This window comes from Glossina fuscipes, unplaced genomic scaffold (genome assembly GCF_014805625.2).
Source record: "Glossina fuscipes isolate IAEA_lab_2018 unplaced genomic scaffold, Yale_Gfus_2 1, whole genome shotgun sequence".
In the NCBI taxonomy this organism is placed as follows: Eukaryota; Metazoa; Arthropoda; class Insecta; order Diptera; family Glossinidae; genus Glossina; species Glossina fuscipes.
Window position 1 is genome coordinate 43,310,185 of NW_023998415.1, and position 19,073 is coordinate 43,329,257.

At 33.6% G+C, this 19,073-nt stretch overlaps 1 protein-coding gene across 10 annotated transcripts in view; it reads right to left on the bottom strand.

The window, feature by feature from the left end:
- LOC119631675 overlaps positions 1-19,073 on the bottom strand; it is a 174,575-nt gene that overhangs the window by 22,171 nt on the left and 133,331 nt on the right. For 9 of the 10 annotated variants that reach the window (XM_038024087.1, XM_038024086.1, XM_038024085.1 and 6 more), the window contains 2 exons: positions 5,952-6,037; positions 2,760-5,880 (listed from right to left, as the gene is read on the bottom strand). In XM_038024087.1, coding sequence (XP_037880015.1) covers positions 2,760-5,871 — 3,112 coding nt within the window. In that variant the 5' untranslated portion in view covers positions 5,872-5,880; positions 5,952-6,037. Of the gene's footprint in view, positions 1-2,759; positions 5,881-5,951; positions 6,058-19,073 lie in introns of all 10 variants that reach the window. The other variant, XM_038024088.1, reaches the window with a different exon arrangement.

Below are 19,073 nucleotides of genomic sequence, written 5' to 3' on the forward strand. Positions count from 1 at the left end.
TGTGTGTGTGTGTGTGTGTGTGTGTGTGTGTGTGTGTGTGTGTGTGTATGCGTGCTTAACAATTTGGCTTGGCTGATTTTGTGTGACAATTACTCTACTGTCGTTGCCATACGTTTTTGCTGAAAGTTTTCATCTTGTTTGCAAATTTGTTGAGGCATTGCGAGAAGCATGCGACACAAGCGACACACACTCAATATCAATGCTTACAATCAGACGACACTTAGGCCATTAGGTAAGTAGTAGTAGGTAAGTCATTGTCGGCTCGCATCCAGGCAGGCAATCATAGTTGCCTCGGATGCTATTATGGGTTTTACGTTGTGTGGCAACTTCGACTTTCAACATTCGTTAACTTTGTTCACGTTAAGCACTTTCTAAAACTAACTTTAATTGTGTTTGTAAAACTTGGCCGTTATAAAAAGCGGTTTATTTTGCGTATGGAGCGGAAGTGTGGCGGAGCACAAATTTTGCTACAATTTTTCTTCACCACACATATTAACGTTGCTAAGTCAACTTTAGCAGCATTATTTGTACGTGTTTGTGTTTATTTATAATTTGATTTATGAAGCACGTGTTGCTTCCACTCACTATTAGTAGTAGTCGTAGTACTGGTTGTAGGCGTTTCGTTTATTTATTGCTCGTCTTGCAGCAATTTATTGCAGCCATACTTTTTGCACATACAAACATTTCATACAAAAAATACGTATATAAAAAGAGTTACATAATTAGAGGATTTTCATAGCTTCTCATAGAATACAGTTGCCATTTGTTCAAGTTAATTGAGCCATAAACAGTCGTGAGGTGAGGTGAGCTTCCAAAAAAAAAAAAAAAAACAAAAAAAAAAAGCCCATAATGATTTAAGTAAAACAATAAAATGTTAGTGTCATTAACAGTTTTGCACAAAACTATATAATGTTCAAAAACGATATCAATTACTTGGATAATTAGAAAATTTTTTCAATATTTAGCCCAAAACTGGTTCTCCTTTCAATATTATACGCTATTAGAAATATTAGCGTCAATAATTCAAGCAGACTCTTCACGTCATAAGCCGTGCATTATTAGCGAGCTAACACTGCCTAGATTGAAACCAATTTCCATACCATATTTTAAGTAATCCATTATGCATGTTCGAAATATGTCTTCCGAATACAGTAATCGTCCCTGAAAATGTGCATGTGTATATGTACATATATATGTTTGTGTGTGTCCCCCCCCATAATTCTCGTATACTTCACTTAAACGAGGCTTTTCGCTTCTTATATGACGAGAAAAAGATAGTGTTTGAAGTTGTTTTTTTTTTTTTTTTTTTTTGTTTTTCTTAATCACTGGCAACATGACGCTTGAAATGTTAAGAAAGTTATTTATTTGCGCTGATATTATAAACGGATGACCGGACTGTCACAGTTGTGAATGTTTTGCTGATTTGCATTGCCTCGAAAAATAGTCGGTAAGTAAGTTTGATTGATGATTCTATTATTCCCCAAAGACATTATTGCGAAATAAATTCCATTTCCGTAAATAGAAACGTGATCCCTCACCTTGCAAGACTTGTATGTATAATTAAAATTTGCTTATCATTGAGCATATAATCTAATTTAAGATTAAACAATTTGCTGCATTATAAACGATATATATGAAAGATAGGCGAGAGGAAAGGGAGGAAAGAGGAACTTGACAATGTAGCTCAACCAATACAGAATATCTTCTATCGTAGCTTAATGACTGAAACGTATCTATGTATGGAGTTTTCTTTGTTGTGATGATCGAATCATTTTTAAAACGATTTAATATTTTCGCGAGGAATGATTGAGATTTTGTTGCTCTTGTTGTTGTTGTTGTTGTTTAGCGTCGGTGCTATCTTTTCGTAGTAACAATAATTTGTAAAGAGATACGTTGCGAGAATCACTGCGTGTTTGCGTAGACTTTATCGGGACTTGGGCTCGTTAGATATTAAATTGAAAGTTTAATTTATTGATAGTGTTACGGAAATCTCAAATCCAATTTATTCCCAAATAATAAATTCCCTGGAGAGGGAAGACCCAAGTGTACATTCCCAGCGCGTCAAGGCAGATTAATGGATCAAAAATGAAGCAATGAACTTAGGTTATAGTAAAATGCTTGTAAAAACGTATATAAATAGGCGACTTGCGGAAGGCAGAGTCAGTCGGACAAGAGCAGTTGCATTTAAGTCGAAAAAGAATGTTAGAGTTGAGCAGTCGAGACTATTGCCAACGTAAAATGTAAATAGACCTACCCTTAAACAAATTGATTGTAAATAAAAGAGTCTTATAGTGAACACGTGCAAGTGTGTCTCTCTTGATAAGAATATCGACGATCCGGTGATACGAACCGTATCCGAGAAAAGCGAATTTCGTAACAATAAGTTATAGACAGAATAAATTTTTTTTTGCTTCACTCGATTGTCCAATCTGTTGAATAGTGAGGCGAGGTCCCTTTACAAGTCACAGAATGTATTTGAATGATTTTTTTTTGTGTTTCTCACTTACAAAACAAATTAGGCTGCCTACAATTAGCAATATATATGCGTATATAGATGTTGTGATCTTGGTGTTGCACTCTTATAGAATTTTTAAAATGTTTCGCTATTTCCGGCTAATTTATTTTAACCTAATTTTGTTGGTTATATAGCCGTGTAATCGAAATGCATCTATTTGGCAACTATTTTGCATTTGTCTAATATAAGCAGAATAATGAATGAATGAATGAATGAATGAATGAATGAATGAAGAGTAACTTACCATAAAGTTGAGCTTTCGGCACATTAATGCTGTTATCATTATCATTATTGCTGATGCTGATGCTATCATCAGTTACATTATCAGTGTGGGTCATTTCATCTTTACCGGCTGTATTTGTAATTTTTGAACTGTTAGTGTTAGTGACAGAGTTATCAACAAGATTGTTGTAATGATCATCATAAACATCATCAGTGTCACCCATTTCAAATTTTCGTTCATTATTATCGTTTTCATCACCGTTACCATCACGATTGCCATCATCATTATCATCAGCAGCACAGCCATCATCATTGTTGCCTTTAGATGGCATATAGACCTCATGGTTCTTGTCGTCAACTTTACTATCTATGACATGCAGTGGTAACGGTGACGTTGATTCACTTGCTGTAAATGATGTTTTATCAACGTTATAGTGTTTTTCATTTATAATTTGCTGTTGTTGTTGTTGTTGTTGTTGTTGTTGTTTTTGTTGTTTCTGCTGATGCTGTATTTCGGATTTGTTATCGGTATGTTTGTTGTTTGCATTTTCTGTTACAGTTTCAGTTTTGTGTAGAATTTTTGTTGATATTCCATTAGGAAATACATCTTCGTAATCTGTTTTATTGTTGCCTACAGTTATGGTAACGTGTTCAGCATCTTCTACTTTGTTGGTTCCGTTGTTGTCTGGTGAGGTTATTGTCGTTATCATTGTTGTTGTTGTCGTTGTTGTTATTGGTGTTGTTGTTGGTGTTGGTGTTGGTGTTGGTGTTGGCGTTGACGTTACTGTTGTAGCTACCAGCATTGCTGCGTCTGCTGCAGCCTTTTGGGTCACTAGCTTGGAGTCAAGTTGTAATTTTTCGAGCAGCATAGCTTGTATGAATTGTTCATCATAGGTTATGCACTCAGTCTCTGTGTCTCTGGAGAGTTGTGGCGAAGAAGTTTCTTGTGCATCGTAATGTAAAAGTTTGCTTTGTTCCCGTTTTTTACTGTAGTACTCATAATTGGCAGCTGCGTTAACGGACGTGGGAGAAAACGAATTTTCTTGCGCTTGATTATCGTCTTCATTTTCCGTAGAACTTGAATCTTCATTAATATCTTGATGCTGCTTGACTATAGCGATTTTATCTTCTACCATGAACTGAACTTTTTTGCGAGCTTGTGGCAATGGTATATAAAATTGTGAATTGGCAGTAGGCGTTGAAGGGGGGAACGCTGCAGAGTTCGAGGAGACTCGATTTAGCTTTGAGCCGATAGGTGTTGGTTGGGTTTTCGAAATGTCTTTATGCTGGTAGCTAGCAGATGGAGAACGCTGTTCTACCTTCGGCATTGCTATTTCTGTCGTATCGTTTACTTTCGATGATGGTCGCTTCAAAATCGATTTTATATTATGGGTGGGTGTTACGGTGACTGTAACGGTATGTTCTTTCTCAGCTATATCTGCTGTTGTGCTTGATGACGTATCTTTATTACTAGAGGTTTCCTCCTCTACTTTATTGCCGTATAGTAATCTTCTAGATTCGGGATTTGATGCATTTTGATGCACTTTCAAAGTATCAGGTCTTTGTTTAGTTGATATTTTTTCAACCTCATTTCCACCTTTCTTCATATCATTCTCTATCACAAAACTTTCATAAGAGCTGTTACCGTCGGCAGTTTGTTGCAGTAAAGACTTACGAGCCGATTTTTGTTCACCCAAACTGATACGTTGACCAGCAATAGCCTGAATATTTGAATAGTTGGGCTTATTATTTGTTTTTTTGTTATTAGTTTTGGTCTTAGTGGCGACAACGGCTTGGGGTTTTGACCTTGCGTCTACTTTCGTTTGAACCCGAAAAGGTGGTGGCTCCTCGCTTAAAGCGGCATCATTGACATTGAATTGATCATTTTGCATTTCCCGCGTCTTCACTGGAGTGTTGGTCGCCTTTTGATTCCTCCCTGAATTTGCTATAGGAGGTTCAGTATAATTGGCGACGACGGTTTCACCTGAATTTTGTAAACAATCAGAAGTCGCTGAGAGTTGGTTGTCAATTGAGATCAGATCGTAAGGATTAACATTGCAGCGTAGTATAGAACGTCTTGTACTACTTGTAGAGATTGTTGACATTGTGTCTTCGGATTCTGTGAGCCAGCTTTCATCAAGTTTAAGTGCGTTTTTGTTCGGGTCATCAACAGAGAGAGATTTCTGTGGACGTAATCTGGTTCGTCCCCTGGGGGGACTTGTACTTCGTAATCGATTGCGTGATTTATCTTTGCTGCTGCTGCTGCTGCTGCTAGAATGATTGGCAAGAGGCGACTTGGAACATCCTGGTTCGGGTGATAATAAACGCGTGCGACGCATCAAATCATACGGGTCCCTTTGTGGATCTAATATTGAAGGTCTTGTTTTTTTCGTTGTACTCACTACGCGTACGGTAGCTGCTGATCCAGCCGGTCTTAATTTAGCAGCATTTAATAAGACCGCTCCCCCGGGGGGTGTCCCATGTATACGGACGGTGCCTCCTATATTTGCTAGTGGTAAACGTGTGCCTTTGCATTTCTTACAAACGGTCGCCTTCTTAATATCACGGCGTTTAGTGCCGTTCAGGTACTCGGGACACGAACATATTACAACAGCTACTGCAGTTGCCTCAGCAGTGGCCGTCATTGGGGGCGTTGCAAATATGGCCGCTGCATGGGGATGACTGGTAGCATATCCAGAAGCTGCAACGTGCTGATGATAGTTATGATATAAACCAGAGGGACGGGCTGGTATACCCCTAACCGTGCTGTATATCCAAGGTTCGGCATATTTTGTCGAACGAGTCAGAGCACTAGGCAGATACTCGTATGCTACAGTGTTGGCTCCTGCGCTAGTATGATTGTAACCTAGTTGCAAAGCTGTTGGCAAATGCATTACGCTTATTGGCGATGTTGCAGATGATGGTACTGTAGCGGCTGATCGCTGTGTAGTTGGAAGTCGTGAAGGAAGCGTCGGTCCGTTGCGGACATTATGAGCAACATGTGCTGCTGCTTTCGTTGATGGTGTAGAGAAACTATTCGTATTCGTTACCGATGAGGTTGTCGATGTTTGAGATTTTTCGTTTTTTTGGATTTTGAGCCGTTGACTCCACGTTTTCTTTGATTTGTCGTACATGAGAATGTCCTAAAATATAAAGATTAATGTAAATTGCAATTAAGAAAAATTTGAAAGCGAAAAAAAAAAAAAACTCTCACCTTATGTTGATTATTGCACACATAATCCCTTCTTAGGTTTGTATGGGAGTGATGAGATACCGTTAAGCATTGAGAAAACGTTAAGACTGCAAAAAACCAAACATTACTAAACGATATGAATATCAAGTTGCTGTCCTGAAATAAATTTATTTCGAAATCATAAAATTTCCTTTTATCTCAAATTTACATAAAATTTCTTCGCATAAAAACAACTTCTATTAGAATACATTATGTGGTATCAGATGACCTTTTACTTGAAAGCATTTGAAAAACCAAATTTACCAAAACACATTTCAAATATTTTCCTTCTTATCAAAAAGTAAATTCTATAGAAGATAAAATAAAGGGAACAACAAAAAAAAAAAAAAAAGAAAAAAAGAAAAAAAAGTTAAATAAACTTTCTCAAGAAAACATACACAATGTAAGTAAAAACTCGAAACAAAACTGAAATTGTTGTTTTCGTTACATTTTCTATGCATTTGGTCAGTTTGCAAACAAAAAATGAAAAACAAAAACAAGAATTAAAGCAGAATTTTTATGCACTCGGTTTGGGTCGATGTGATTTCATCCTACGAATGCATAAACAAAAATAGACAAGCGAATAAATGTAATTCTCAATAAGTAAGAGAGAATTATAAAAAAAAAAAAAAAAAATCAACGCTCGTTACAATAGTTTCAACAATTCAATTAATTGCTAGCGTATAAATTGATCAGCTCTCGGTTGGTCTGCTTTTACGCCGAACTCTCAGATCCCTCGCTCTCGTAAATGCGCTAAATTTCATATCATAGCTTTTTATGAATTCGGGAAAGTATTGCCGAAATCGAAAATTTGATAAGACATGTAACGGACCCACGGACACAAAGACGTACGGACCGATAGACAAAGGTCACGCATCGATTTCGAAATTTTTATAGTTGTGCATATGCAATGACAAAACTTTTATGCCCTCATCTTTCGGTGACGGCTATAACAAGAAAGAGTATTTGTGATGGTGGTAGCGGGAGAGCATCATAATAGCCACAAAATACCGCAAAAACATATACTTTAAGTGTTCTTTCAGTATAAGAAAACGTGTGTGTTATATGTGTATAAGCTCGGTTTGTTCTTGTTACTGTTGTTAGGCTAGTTGGTTTGGGTGTAAATTGTCGGCTACCAGTTGTTGGGTTATTAATCATGAATAACGTGAAAGAAGCAAAAAAAAAAAAAAAAAAAAAAAAAAAAAAAAAAAATGAAAAGAAAAAGAAAAGCTATTCTGCAGCATACGCAACATCAACTCTATTCAGTGCCGAGCTGAGTGTTGTGTGGTAGTTGTTTTTTTTTATTTATTTTTATTTTTTTTTTTGCTATCCGTACCTTGTCTATTGGTTGTCCTGTGTCCGTTCTATATTCTTGCACAACAATGCAGTTATTTGCGGCTGCTTGTATACGTATCTGTTGTGTAGAAGTTGTTGTGGTTCTGCTGTAATTTCCTATTTACTCTATACACAGATTTCTTCTCCCTCCTGTCGTACTCGCTTGCCCTGTATATCTTAGTGCTTATGCTTCACACAGAATTTCTTTGTAAATTGTTTATTTTTAAGTTGTTGTTTTTTTTTTTTTTTGTATTTTATTTTATATTTTTATTTGTGTGTGGTCCACTTTTTTCTTTCCAAGTTTTTCTATTGAGTTTCTCGTATTGTACTTATATTTATATTGTATGAACTTGGTTTCTTCTTGTTCTTTTCATTTTCTTTTTTTTGCAAAGGTGTTAGTGAATGGTTCCTGTGTTTTCTTATTTGGAAAGTTTTAAACTATTTTTGATAAATGTTGACATTTTGTTACCGCCAACCACGCCTGATAAATAATAATTATGTGACCTGGAAGGAGAAGCAAAAACGTAATGAATGCCTAAACTGTTACAATACTTTTTGTTATAATTCGGTCCGTTTGTTTTTCGTGGCTAGAATATTTACTAGACAGTGTCAAGTGGAACGATAGACTTTAGTATGGTTTGTTTATTTATTTATTATTGTATTGTTAATTAGAGTGTAAATTATTTGGGAAATTATATGTTCTTCTACAGCACATACATATATAAATGCGTCTATCCGGGCAAAAATGTGCTAAACACGTGACACTTAAAAGTTTAAAATTAGTTAAAAATACATTTTTGCATATTATTTATGCTATTTATAATAAACTAAACGGCAGCAACTAAGCAACTAAGTTAAAAAAAAGCGATAATCACCTCGAACAGAAGTGAAAAGAGATGCTCAGCATATACATGAGATTCAAATTATTTTTAACTGAGTGAAATTTTTCGCGATTCAAAAAAAAATATCATATTGCTTTCGTAGCACTTAATTATCACATGCAATAAATACTTGCGTAGCACGTAGTACATGTGACTTTGCTCTTAAATAATTCATCATAGCAAGCCGCCACTGCATCCAATCCAATCATATCAACATTTTCAACATATGACATTGAGAACATATCGAAAAATGTGCTACAATCTAAATAGCTGTCTACATAATAATTCTAAGGCAATACCAGGCCATGACTTTTCTAAATTTATTACTGAATCAATTATATAGATTGCGTTTCAATATCTATTGAATGTAGGCCGGATGTAGGATGTGGCTTACAAATTTTTACCAAATATCAATCTGAAGTTGAAGTAGTCGTATCTAACGATCAGATCTCTCACAAGTACTTGGAAAACTGAAATTCTTAAGTTTTTTGTTTGTTTTACCCAACCAATCAAACGATGGCAGTACGCCCGAGTTTCATGTGTGTGTTTCTAAAACTGCAAAACACGTCTCAAAGATAACACAAAGTGTATATATTCTTAATCAGGATAAGCTTCTGAATCGCTATAAGGGTGGGGGCGATTATAAAAGTTAGGGGAAAATGATCGAAAAGACTTATTACTCTTTATAATCTTTGAAATTTCGGGGTTTTTACTTCCGAAAAGATTTCCTATGTCAAGTCTACGCCTGCGAACGATTTCTAAGCTAATGCTTTTTACTTGTTGATTTGTTACGTCACTAACAATTGGATTAGGACGACTCTTAAACCGATTCCAGGTCACACATAGTTCGATGATCTTCCGAACTAAGTAAATAGTTTGAGATGAAGTTTTTAGACTTGATTATGAACTCGGTTTTAAAATTAGAAACTTTGTTGTCCTTTTTGGCTTTTGGAAAACATTCAATGCAACGTGAGAGGCACTTTCGACCATTAAAGTTTTCAAGGAAATCGAGTAAGAGCAGTTTTATGCCCCGGACGATTTGAAGACTAATGAAGGAAAGCTTGTTGTAATAAAAAAAATAAAACATTTCTATAACACTCTTCAAAACTTAAAGTTCGCCTTTTTTGGGAGACAATTTTTCAGATTAGCACGCAGTGTGAAGGCAATGATTTTCAATTTTTTTTTTTGCAAAATAAAAGTTTTTAGCGCATAGGCATATGGGCGTTGTAGGCGTATATTTTGAAAAGTTTCGGTCAATTTCAAAGTCTTTTGCAAATTTGTAGGCGATATCTTCGTTTTTCGCTGACAGGCGAATAGCTACCACAAACACTATAAAATTGCACCGACCGACAGATGGATAGGCGAGCATGTTTACGCGTATTGCAAATTTGCAACTGGACTAGAATTTGTATACTTTGTGGGGTTTTTGAAGCTTGTTTCTGCGCCTGATAAATGTATTGCAGAACTGAACAACTGAATTTTGATACCCTACAATACCGCGTAGACGTGGTCAAATTTTTCCAATTTTTGGACACAAATGCTACAGCATCGGTCATAGAAAATACCTTTACATTTTTGTACATTTATTTGCTATTGTTTATTCCTGTTGAAACTCGGAGATGTTCTTCTATGTTTATGTGGTGCTGTGGGCATGTCGTTCGAGCGATTTGGGTCATATTCAACATCAACTGGCGTGCAAGAAATTCCAATGTTTGTGCCGAATTTGTAATCGATAGCTTCACTTTTGCGGCTAGGAGAAGGTTTACAACAGATATTGTACAGACGGGCAAACACACAGATGGACACAGATGGAGCTATTTAAATCAATTTGGAATTTGATGCTGATCAAGAATATATATACTTTGTGGGGGGCCTTGAAAGCTTCTTCCGTGGCGTTGCACACTTTTTGACAACATGAATATACCCTTCATCCTTTGGTGATGGATAAAAAATAAGACATAATAGGCTGGTGGTATGATATGATTGCTATCGAGCAACAAAGATGCCAATATTAGAAAAGACATTTTACTATGCTTAAGTCTATTTTTTTTTTTTTTTTTTTCTATTAACTAAAATGGATTTTTTTTTTTTCGGTTAAGTGAAAATTTTTGCCAGAAGTTGACTTAACTTATTAGAATAGGCTATGGTTATAAAAACAAAGATGCATAAATTTTTATTTAATTGATTATAAGACGCGTTAAATATTTGTGTAAATATAAATTAAAATATTTAATCTTCAACGAGTTGAAGAGTATAGAGAATAAAGGTCATGTATGATAATTATATATTAAATATAATACGCAATAGAAAGGTTGACTGGTATGCGTGATTATATAGTTTAGTTAAATTATCTAAATTATAAACAGCTGCGTTTCAACATAATATTTATGTTCCTATGTGGGTGATAATTTCCCCGTTAAATTTTCACCTCAAAAATGATAAAGAAATATCGCATGAAATTTGTTTAAGCAGCACCTGAAGGCAAGCCCACGGACACATAATGTTAATGTGTGTTTTTAATAAAATAAAAATTTAATGTCTATTGATTGCATTATCATTATCGATATCGGTATAATAATTAATCGCACTTAATTGTCGAGTCTCGATAGGCTTTCATATTCATAAATGAGCATTTGATAATCTCTTCCATCTTAATCTTATGGATAATTGGCTTTAATAAGCCTAATGGATGGATGTGTATGCATCTTGTATTTACAAATTGCAAAATGCATTTATTTATGCGAATTTTCACACTTCAGCATTATATTTATGCAAAAAAAATATGTTTATATATATATATAAAAATATACATATATATATATATATATATATATATATACATGTATATATAATGGATATTTAAGTGCAATTATATGAGATATATTCTCTATTCTTTACTTTATCAGCATCATCTATTCTAAGGCTTACACGATTTCTCTAAATAGAAGCTATTGTTGTTATTGTATTGCAAGAGAACAATTGCTTTGCAATTTTGGTTCACAGGAGTAAAATAAATGGATTTTTATGACTTTGTGGTCGACCATTGTGGTCTTTAATAAATTTTAAAACTGTCCATGTACGTATGCATGTGTATACGAATGCTTTAAGTAATTTTTATCTTTGAACTGCTTAAATTTATAACTTGATCGTATTTCGACTAAATTGAATTTTATTGCATTAAAATAATAATATTGACTTACGATGGATGAATGGACAACTAAAGAGAAAATCAAATGAAACTTTAAAAAAAAAAAAAACCATTTTCCAATATATATGTGATATTTTATATATATATATATATATATATAGATATATATATACTTAAGATTTAAATTTTGTGATTCGCTTTTAAAAAGCAAATTATTGTCATTAAACAAAATCATATAACCTTTTTGCGGTTTAACCAACGATACGGCAACTCATTCGAGGTTATCAGTTATAATATATTATATATATATTTGTTACGCATATGGTTCTTAAATGAAACGGTTTCAACAATTAATTAACCGCAATTAAATCGTCTCTCATCTAATTATTCAAATATTGCAAATATATCGACTTTAGGTAATAATTTTTTTCTTAAAAGAATTTTATTTCAATTGCTCTCGAGATCATTTTTAGATAAATATCAACTTCATTAGCAATAATACGAGCACGAAAGAGCACAACAACAACCATAAACACACAACTAACACATTCTCATTATAATTAAAGGAATGGGAATATTTGCTTTTGTACGATGGTAAGCACACACATACACAATTTGTTGCGCTGCGTAAATGCTATATAATTAAAAGCATATATATATATAAGCATATATATATATATATATATATATATATGCTTTTGTTTTTTTTTCATTTTCTGAAAATTTTGATTCTTTTTTTAAGAATTTTAAGTAGGTTTTCTCAAGAGTACAAGACATGACCCTCGTGAAGTTTACCTTAAGGCGTACTTTGAAGAAAATACGCGATATCTGAACTTTGACTTCATGTTCATAATCATGCATGAAAATATATTAATTTAATTCGTAATATCGGGCAATCGATCGAAAAATTGTGCAAAGTGCATTATGATGTTATTAGACGACGATGAAGCTTCATTTCCGAATAAAGCCTTAAGCAAATTTAAATATTTCTTCAAAGTTAATTTGAATAATTTAAACTTTAAGAGGGATATTTGGAAAATGTCGTTTCCAGTAGGATGAATCTTTTTTGCGCTAAAGATCTTAACATTTTGGAGTAGTTCATTCTACGCCTTATACAACAACACATCCCCGAACAATTTGGATTTTTTTTTTTTTTTTGCATTTTCATGAACATTCTTATATTATACCCATGACCGAAGGATGAGGGGTATATTTGTTTTGTCAAAACGTTTGCAACGCCCGGAAGGAATCTGTAGAGACGCAATAAAGTATATATATTCTTGATCAGCGTGAAATTCTGAATCGATGTAAGCATGTCCGTGTGCCAGGTTGCCAGGTAAACATTCTTCCGGCCGCAAAACTGAAGCAATCGACTTCAAGTTTGGAAGAAACATTACGAGTTCTTGCATGGAGATTAATTTTGAAAGCACAGTACTACGTAAAGTGATTATCTAACTGTTTTTCAAAATGCATTACACTCATTACTCATAAACGACAACAAATAAATCTCGGAAAATTTGAATATAATTATTGAAAAAATCGGTCACGCCTACTAAGTTTTATAGAGTGTCATAATTTCATTTTTTCAATATATTCGCAAGGCACGAAAGCCAATTTCAAAAAGGCGATTAAGAAACTATATCAAGTACTGGCCAGTTTCAAATTCGGAATGCGTCTTGGAATGTCCCTTGGGCACAAGAATATTATATCTGCGTGAATTATCGTCCCGTCCCGTTCAGTAACAAGTGTGTGAAAGCAGAATGAACAGATTATCGATTCTACTTTTTACCATAGTTAAACTTTTTATCGACATCCATAGAGTTTGACATTAATTTTTTAAATTTTCGAAAATTATTGCCATTCATAAGATTTAGGTTTGATCGTAAGATTTTCTCCATAATTGTAAATTAGAGAAGGACATGTTTTGGTTATATTCAAAAAAACTTTTCGTCTTTTTACAATTGTTGATAACGTTAGTTGAAGGCATTTTTAACATTTTCACGAATATCGGACTTGCTTTAAATTTTGATTAGAATTGATGAGCGAAGAGGTTTACATGGCCTATACTTTTTTACTTTACTCCAATTGCCTTTGGGAGCATTTGAAAGCTATGCTCGTATGTCTTCCACAATAGCTTGAGTCTCGTGACCTTTTCTTTTCAGAACAGATTTCGCGTAAATCTGATCTCTTCTTTTCTCTCTATACGCTATGTAAGTAGCGATATGATCAATAAGTAAGACTTGCTAAGAAGAGAAGAACACAACCATTTTTGATTCAATTTCAGTTTATATATTTTGTATCTACAAAGCTTAATAGAGATTTTCTCGTACTTTTTCAAAATGAGGTTTAATTTTTTTAATATAAAATTCTTTCAACTTGAATCCAAGCTTGAATGCTTTTGAAGAATTCAATACACTTTAACTGTTCCCCTCACTTTCCAAGGGCTTTCGACAAATAATAATCGCTGAGGATCATATCTAAAGAATGCATTGATAGCGGAAGGCATTCATATATTAATTCATGCATTTTTGCCTGTATTCGTGCACTAACGTAACAATTGTACGTTATATGTTGCTTTGTAATTCAATAGTGTTCAATAATATGAGCCTGTTACCGTTGAATACCTTTCCAACTAGCGAACAAAAGATTTGACACTGTCTGCCGTAACGTTAACCTTTGCTTCGTCACTCCACACCAGAGTTAAAGCGGCAATCAGCTGATTAGATGGCAATCGGCGAAAGGTGTGTCCAAGAGGCACCTCACTAAAACCGTTTTTGTAACTTGTAAGCTAAAGGTCAGAATGTCAAGAAATCATAAAGACCTATCGAGGAGTGACGCCATTTATAAGTCAGACAAGAGACTTATTGAGTGATGAGTTACCTACATAGTTAAAAAAGTATCTGAGGCGTGGCAGTTTCAAACATAGACGAGCCAAAGAGACATTTTTCAATTCATTTTTTTTTTTTTTAAATTATATATCTTTAGAACTAGCGTGAGAACAAGGGTCGATATAGGTAAATCCATTCTCACGTTCGTTAGCATAAATGTCAATGCCAATCCTAACAATCCTGGCCTTTATTTGCAGAAGATTCATTTAAAAATATTACTTTCTTATTTTTGCAATTATCTTAAATGTTGTAAATCATCTAAAAGCTTTCTTGTCACTATATCCGCCCACTTTCCTTCTCTTGACATTTATACCGCATAACATCGTGTGATAAATAGGTTTAGTATTTCATGCAGTTAATGATAAAGTTTTCATTTTGCTTGATGATCGATACGTATTCAAAATGTTACCATTTACATGGTAGCTCTTCATCGTTCCTTACCAAAAAAAAAAAAAAAAAAAAAAAAAAAAAAAACCAAATCAAATTACTGAAAAATGCCTTGAATAAAGTTTTGAAGTTCTGTATGGAAAAGGTTTTACTGAAATGCCGAACGGGATGAATGGATATAAACTGGTAGTGCCTGCATATATACTGACTATTATATATAACTCAAAAATTGTAACCAAAGTGATGTGTTTTTTTTATTATTTTTTCTTTTTTAACTAATTAAAATACATATTTTACTTGTTTATCAAAAAAAAAAAAAAACACATAAAAACACATAAAAACACACTCAGCTGCGGTAGATGAATGGTTGCCTGTATGTTTGTGTGTAGATTTAAATATGTAGAAAAGTTTTACCAAACAATAATAACTAAAAGAACAGCAATAAAGTGGAGCAAGGAGTAAATGGAATTTTTGTTCTTATTTCATTTTTCTATTTTAGTTTTCTCTCCGTACCAAAGATAGATTTTGTTAAATAGCGTTTGTCTGTGGAGGAGGAAGTAAACGTTTATAAAATTCTAACAAGCTATAAACTGCCTGAAATCGTAGAAAGTCAAAGAAAAAAAAAAAAAAAAATATATATATATATATATATATATATATATATATGTATATATATATAAAAAAGCACCAGAAAGTTTTTCTTTACCATACTTTTGCTTTTTAGCAAAATAAAATTAGTGAAAGGAATGGAATGAGCAGCGATATATAGGCGAATCTAGGCGTGAGGCGTCGGGTGGATTTTCCTTTAAAGTTTCGTAACATGCAAAGATAATGTTCTTGGCGACATTATTTGTTTGCCTTTGGTTGTTTCAACCGTACACTTGTACTGTTGAAGTTGTCAATGTTGTTATTGCATTCGAAAACATGTTGCATGCAAATTTTTCATAGCACAGCATACATACATGCAATCTAAACTCGATTTCTTCCGTTTTATTATTTACATTTTTAAGTTGTTGTTAGTTAGTCCTCATTGTTAGGATAACGAGTTTTTGGTTGAGGATCTTTTAAATAAAATCTTAAAAACTCATTAGAGTCTTTGCAACTAAATATATACTATGTTTGTTTGGGCGTGTGCGTAAACTTTTCAAAAAAAAATCCAAACTTTATCTTTAGTTTTTCTTGTGCGTGTGATGAAGTTTATATTTATAGACATAAATCCATACCGAGCTATATGCGCTGTCGCAAGAATACATGCAGCAAAACAACAGATGGTTGTAAACGTTTTGCGAGTACACCTCCAAATGTCCGCTATGCTAGATTACGTTAAGCCAATCTAAATGGTAATGTCTTGATTTGATCACTTTAACTGATTTTTTGTAATGAATCGTTAAAGAAATTCATTAGAGGAGAGTCGGGACGGAAAGGTACAGTTGCAATTTGAAATCGTCATTTATTGCGAGTCAAGATATTTTTGTGCTACCAAGGTAGCCAGGAAGACTTTCAACGTTGCCCTCTTTTTTTTTTTATATAGTTGTTCAATATATATTTTTTTTTAATTGAGAATTTCAGTTTCAATGGATTCATTAAGTTTTTTGAGGAAATACTTATAGGGCAGCAGTACTTTTTTTGGTGGTGTTCAACTAAGCTAATGAGAGTGTCGCTACGAAACAACTTATAGAAATTAAAAGTTTCTAAGCCCGTTAACTTTGCTGAGACAAGTGCGTACAAGAAGGCTAGATAAAGATTCACCTAAAACGTTTTCGAAACTCAGTTTCTAATATTTCTGATACGAACTGAAGAAAGACAGCCTTGAGTTTATGACGCTTTACTGATAGTTCAAACGCGTAGCAGAGAACATGAGCAGGTGACTAAATGTATCAATTATATGGTATATAAAAAAAAGACGAAGAGAAAAACCAAATTCACTCAACTGAAATTTGCCAGAAGAACCCTTTGCTCAATCACTATTATTAAAATCGCGTTCTTGTTTCATCTCTTAGGATAATATTTGAATTTTTCTGCGATTATTGAAACCTTTACATAGGAAAATGATAAATTGAATGAATTCTTGTTTCAATGCTTGCTCACTTTACAGATGAAGAACTCGGCCCAAAATACTGTTTTTAGTTGGCTGTCTCTGGCTTTTAAACGCTTTTAAAGTTACTGTTTAATTAAGCATTTTTTTTTTTTTTTGTTAACAAATTAACCATTTAACTATTTTGAATGGACAAATGGATAACACTTGCTTGCTGTGGCAATTGGCGTAATCAAGTTAGAATGTCTATCAATATTAATGGTCAGCTTAAAAAGACGAAACTTTCTACTTTCCCAAGACAATCAGTATGCAGTTGTTGTTGGCGATTTTTATTTTGTATTATTTTTCTTATTTTTATTTTCTTTCTATAAAATATAATTTCTTATTTATAAAAAAAAAAAAAAAAAAAGATTTCTTTGTTCTCTAATTAATCAAAATTAGTTGTTGTTTTGTTATCTTATCCGAATCGTTAAGCAATTCATTGAACTTTAATGATTCTAAAATCCTAGTAAAGACTTTCTTAACTTAGCTGCTATCAATTGTGTTAATTATTCATAGGTCCGCGAAAAAAAAAAAAAAAAAAAAACAAGACCGTTCATTCAGTTCATGCTTACAGCATTATGGCTACGCTAATGTTGAAGTCATTTTGAAAAGCTATAACAAACACCCTAACATACAAAGTGCGTAATTTTAAACTAATTTCGTCTAGAGACGCCTTCACAATGCAATGAATGATTCGCTGTTAGAAAACCGGATATCAAAAAATTTGTTGTGAAATTCAAACATAAGTAAAAGTGCTATATCAACTATATAAATAACAATATCTAGTATTCCACAAAGCGCGCCTATGTGAGTCATTTTCAACTCAAACTCCCAAATAGCTATCTTAAATATTGAAATTTAGATTGAAGAGTCATATGCCAAGGGTGCACTAGACATTTACCGACAATAATCTACTCTTCGACTTTTTATACACTACACTATGCTGCACAATAGCCAGTAGGTAGACTCAGATAGATTCATCTTTTATTATATCGGCCGAACTAGTTCCTCCGTTCAACCTATCGCTCGCAAGTTTTCGCCCAAGAGCGAAGGCTACTGAAAATATTTCGAATCGCATCACTTTTTCGATCACTTCTCTTATAAAGGCTTTAGTTTGAAAAGCCGTTTTATAAATAACTGTAGCATGCCATAGGGTATTTAATGGCAGATTGTAGGCCACTATAATCTTTGTACTTAATTTTTATAGCCTTTTGGTCGTTATGAGTGCCTAATGAAGCTTCACGAAAAGTAGATATACTTTGCTTCGGCCTTTTTTTTGTGCAGCTTGTCAATCTCTCTGAACATGCATAGACGAAGAGACGAACAGGTTGGCTTGAATAGAACAATATATTTATATATATGTTGCTCACTTTCGGTAATTAATGCACACAAAATTAAAAAAAAAATTAGAAATCCCCGCTAAGATGGCCACTAACAAACAGCCTTGTCCTTACAATATACCCCCCTATGGCACCGTACCCGTAAACGAAGACCGTTAAGGCGAAACTAGTTGCAAAAAACTTGCCCACCATACGCTGTCTGAACACAGCATGTCTGATTATGAAGCCAATCAGGGGTAAGCAGTGAATGTTATCTTCATTTGTCTTGATACGCTCTAGACTCATATATCTTTAGAGTAGGGAAGGCTTGTTCCAATTTCCTTCAATTCAAAATTTCCTTTTTTCTAATTAAATCGCATTTAATCAGATTTTTGACCAATTTGACCATATGACTCGATCCGTGTTTAATTTATTATTCAAGACTTGTGATTATTGCCTTATCCATTGAATAATGTCAGCTCGGTCTCTGTCTTTTTGGGTTACTCTTCCAAAACTTCTTCAAACAATCTGATCCAAAAAAACTCAAATATTCTACTCTTTTTTATATCCTATGTCGCGCCCAGAATTTTTCTACTTTATTGTTATGGAAAGACTATGAAATCTATTAGTCGAATTTAATTTTTTTAAAAATTAAACTTATAATTAATTCTTTATCGAATCTGCTATGACAGTAGTAAATAAATTGTAATGACAGTCACAGTTTGAGAGCTTTGTTGTTGTACATAGATATTAGTTATTTTTAAGACGATGTTTTTTTTTTGTTTTTTTCTTTAGCCACATGTTCTAATGATATTCAGGAAAGTTCTCTGTCCACATAAACACTCTATTTCGGTCTCCACAAACATAATGATAGAATAAATGCCATCATTTACCTACAAACTCTAATATGTTGAACTCGTTACTGAAAGACCTAAAGCAGACGACACAATTCAGTTTTAAGCCATCACCGAAGCTATTTATTAAAAAGAAAAGGAATAAAATATAAAAAAGAAAACGTTTATTAAAATTCAAGTTGTTTGAAAAATATTAAAAAAAAAAAAAAAAAAAA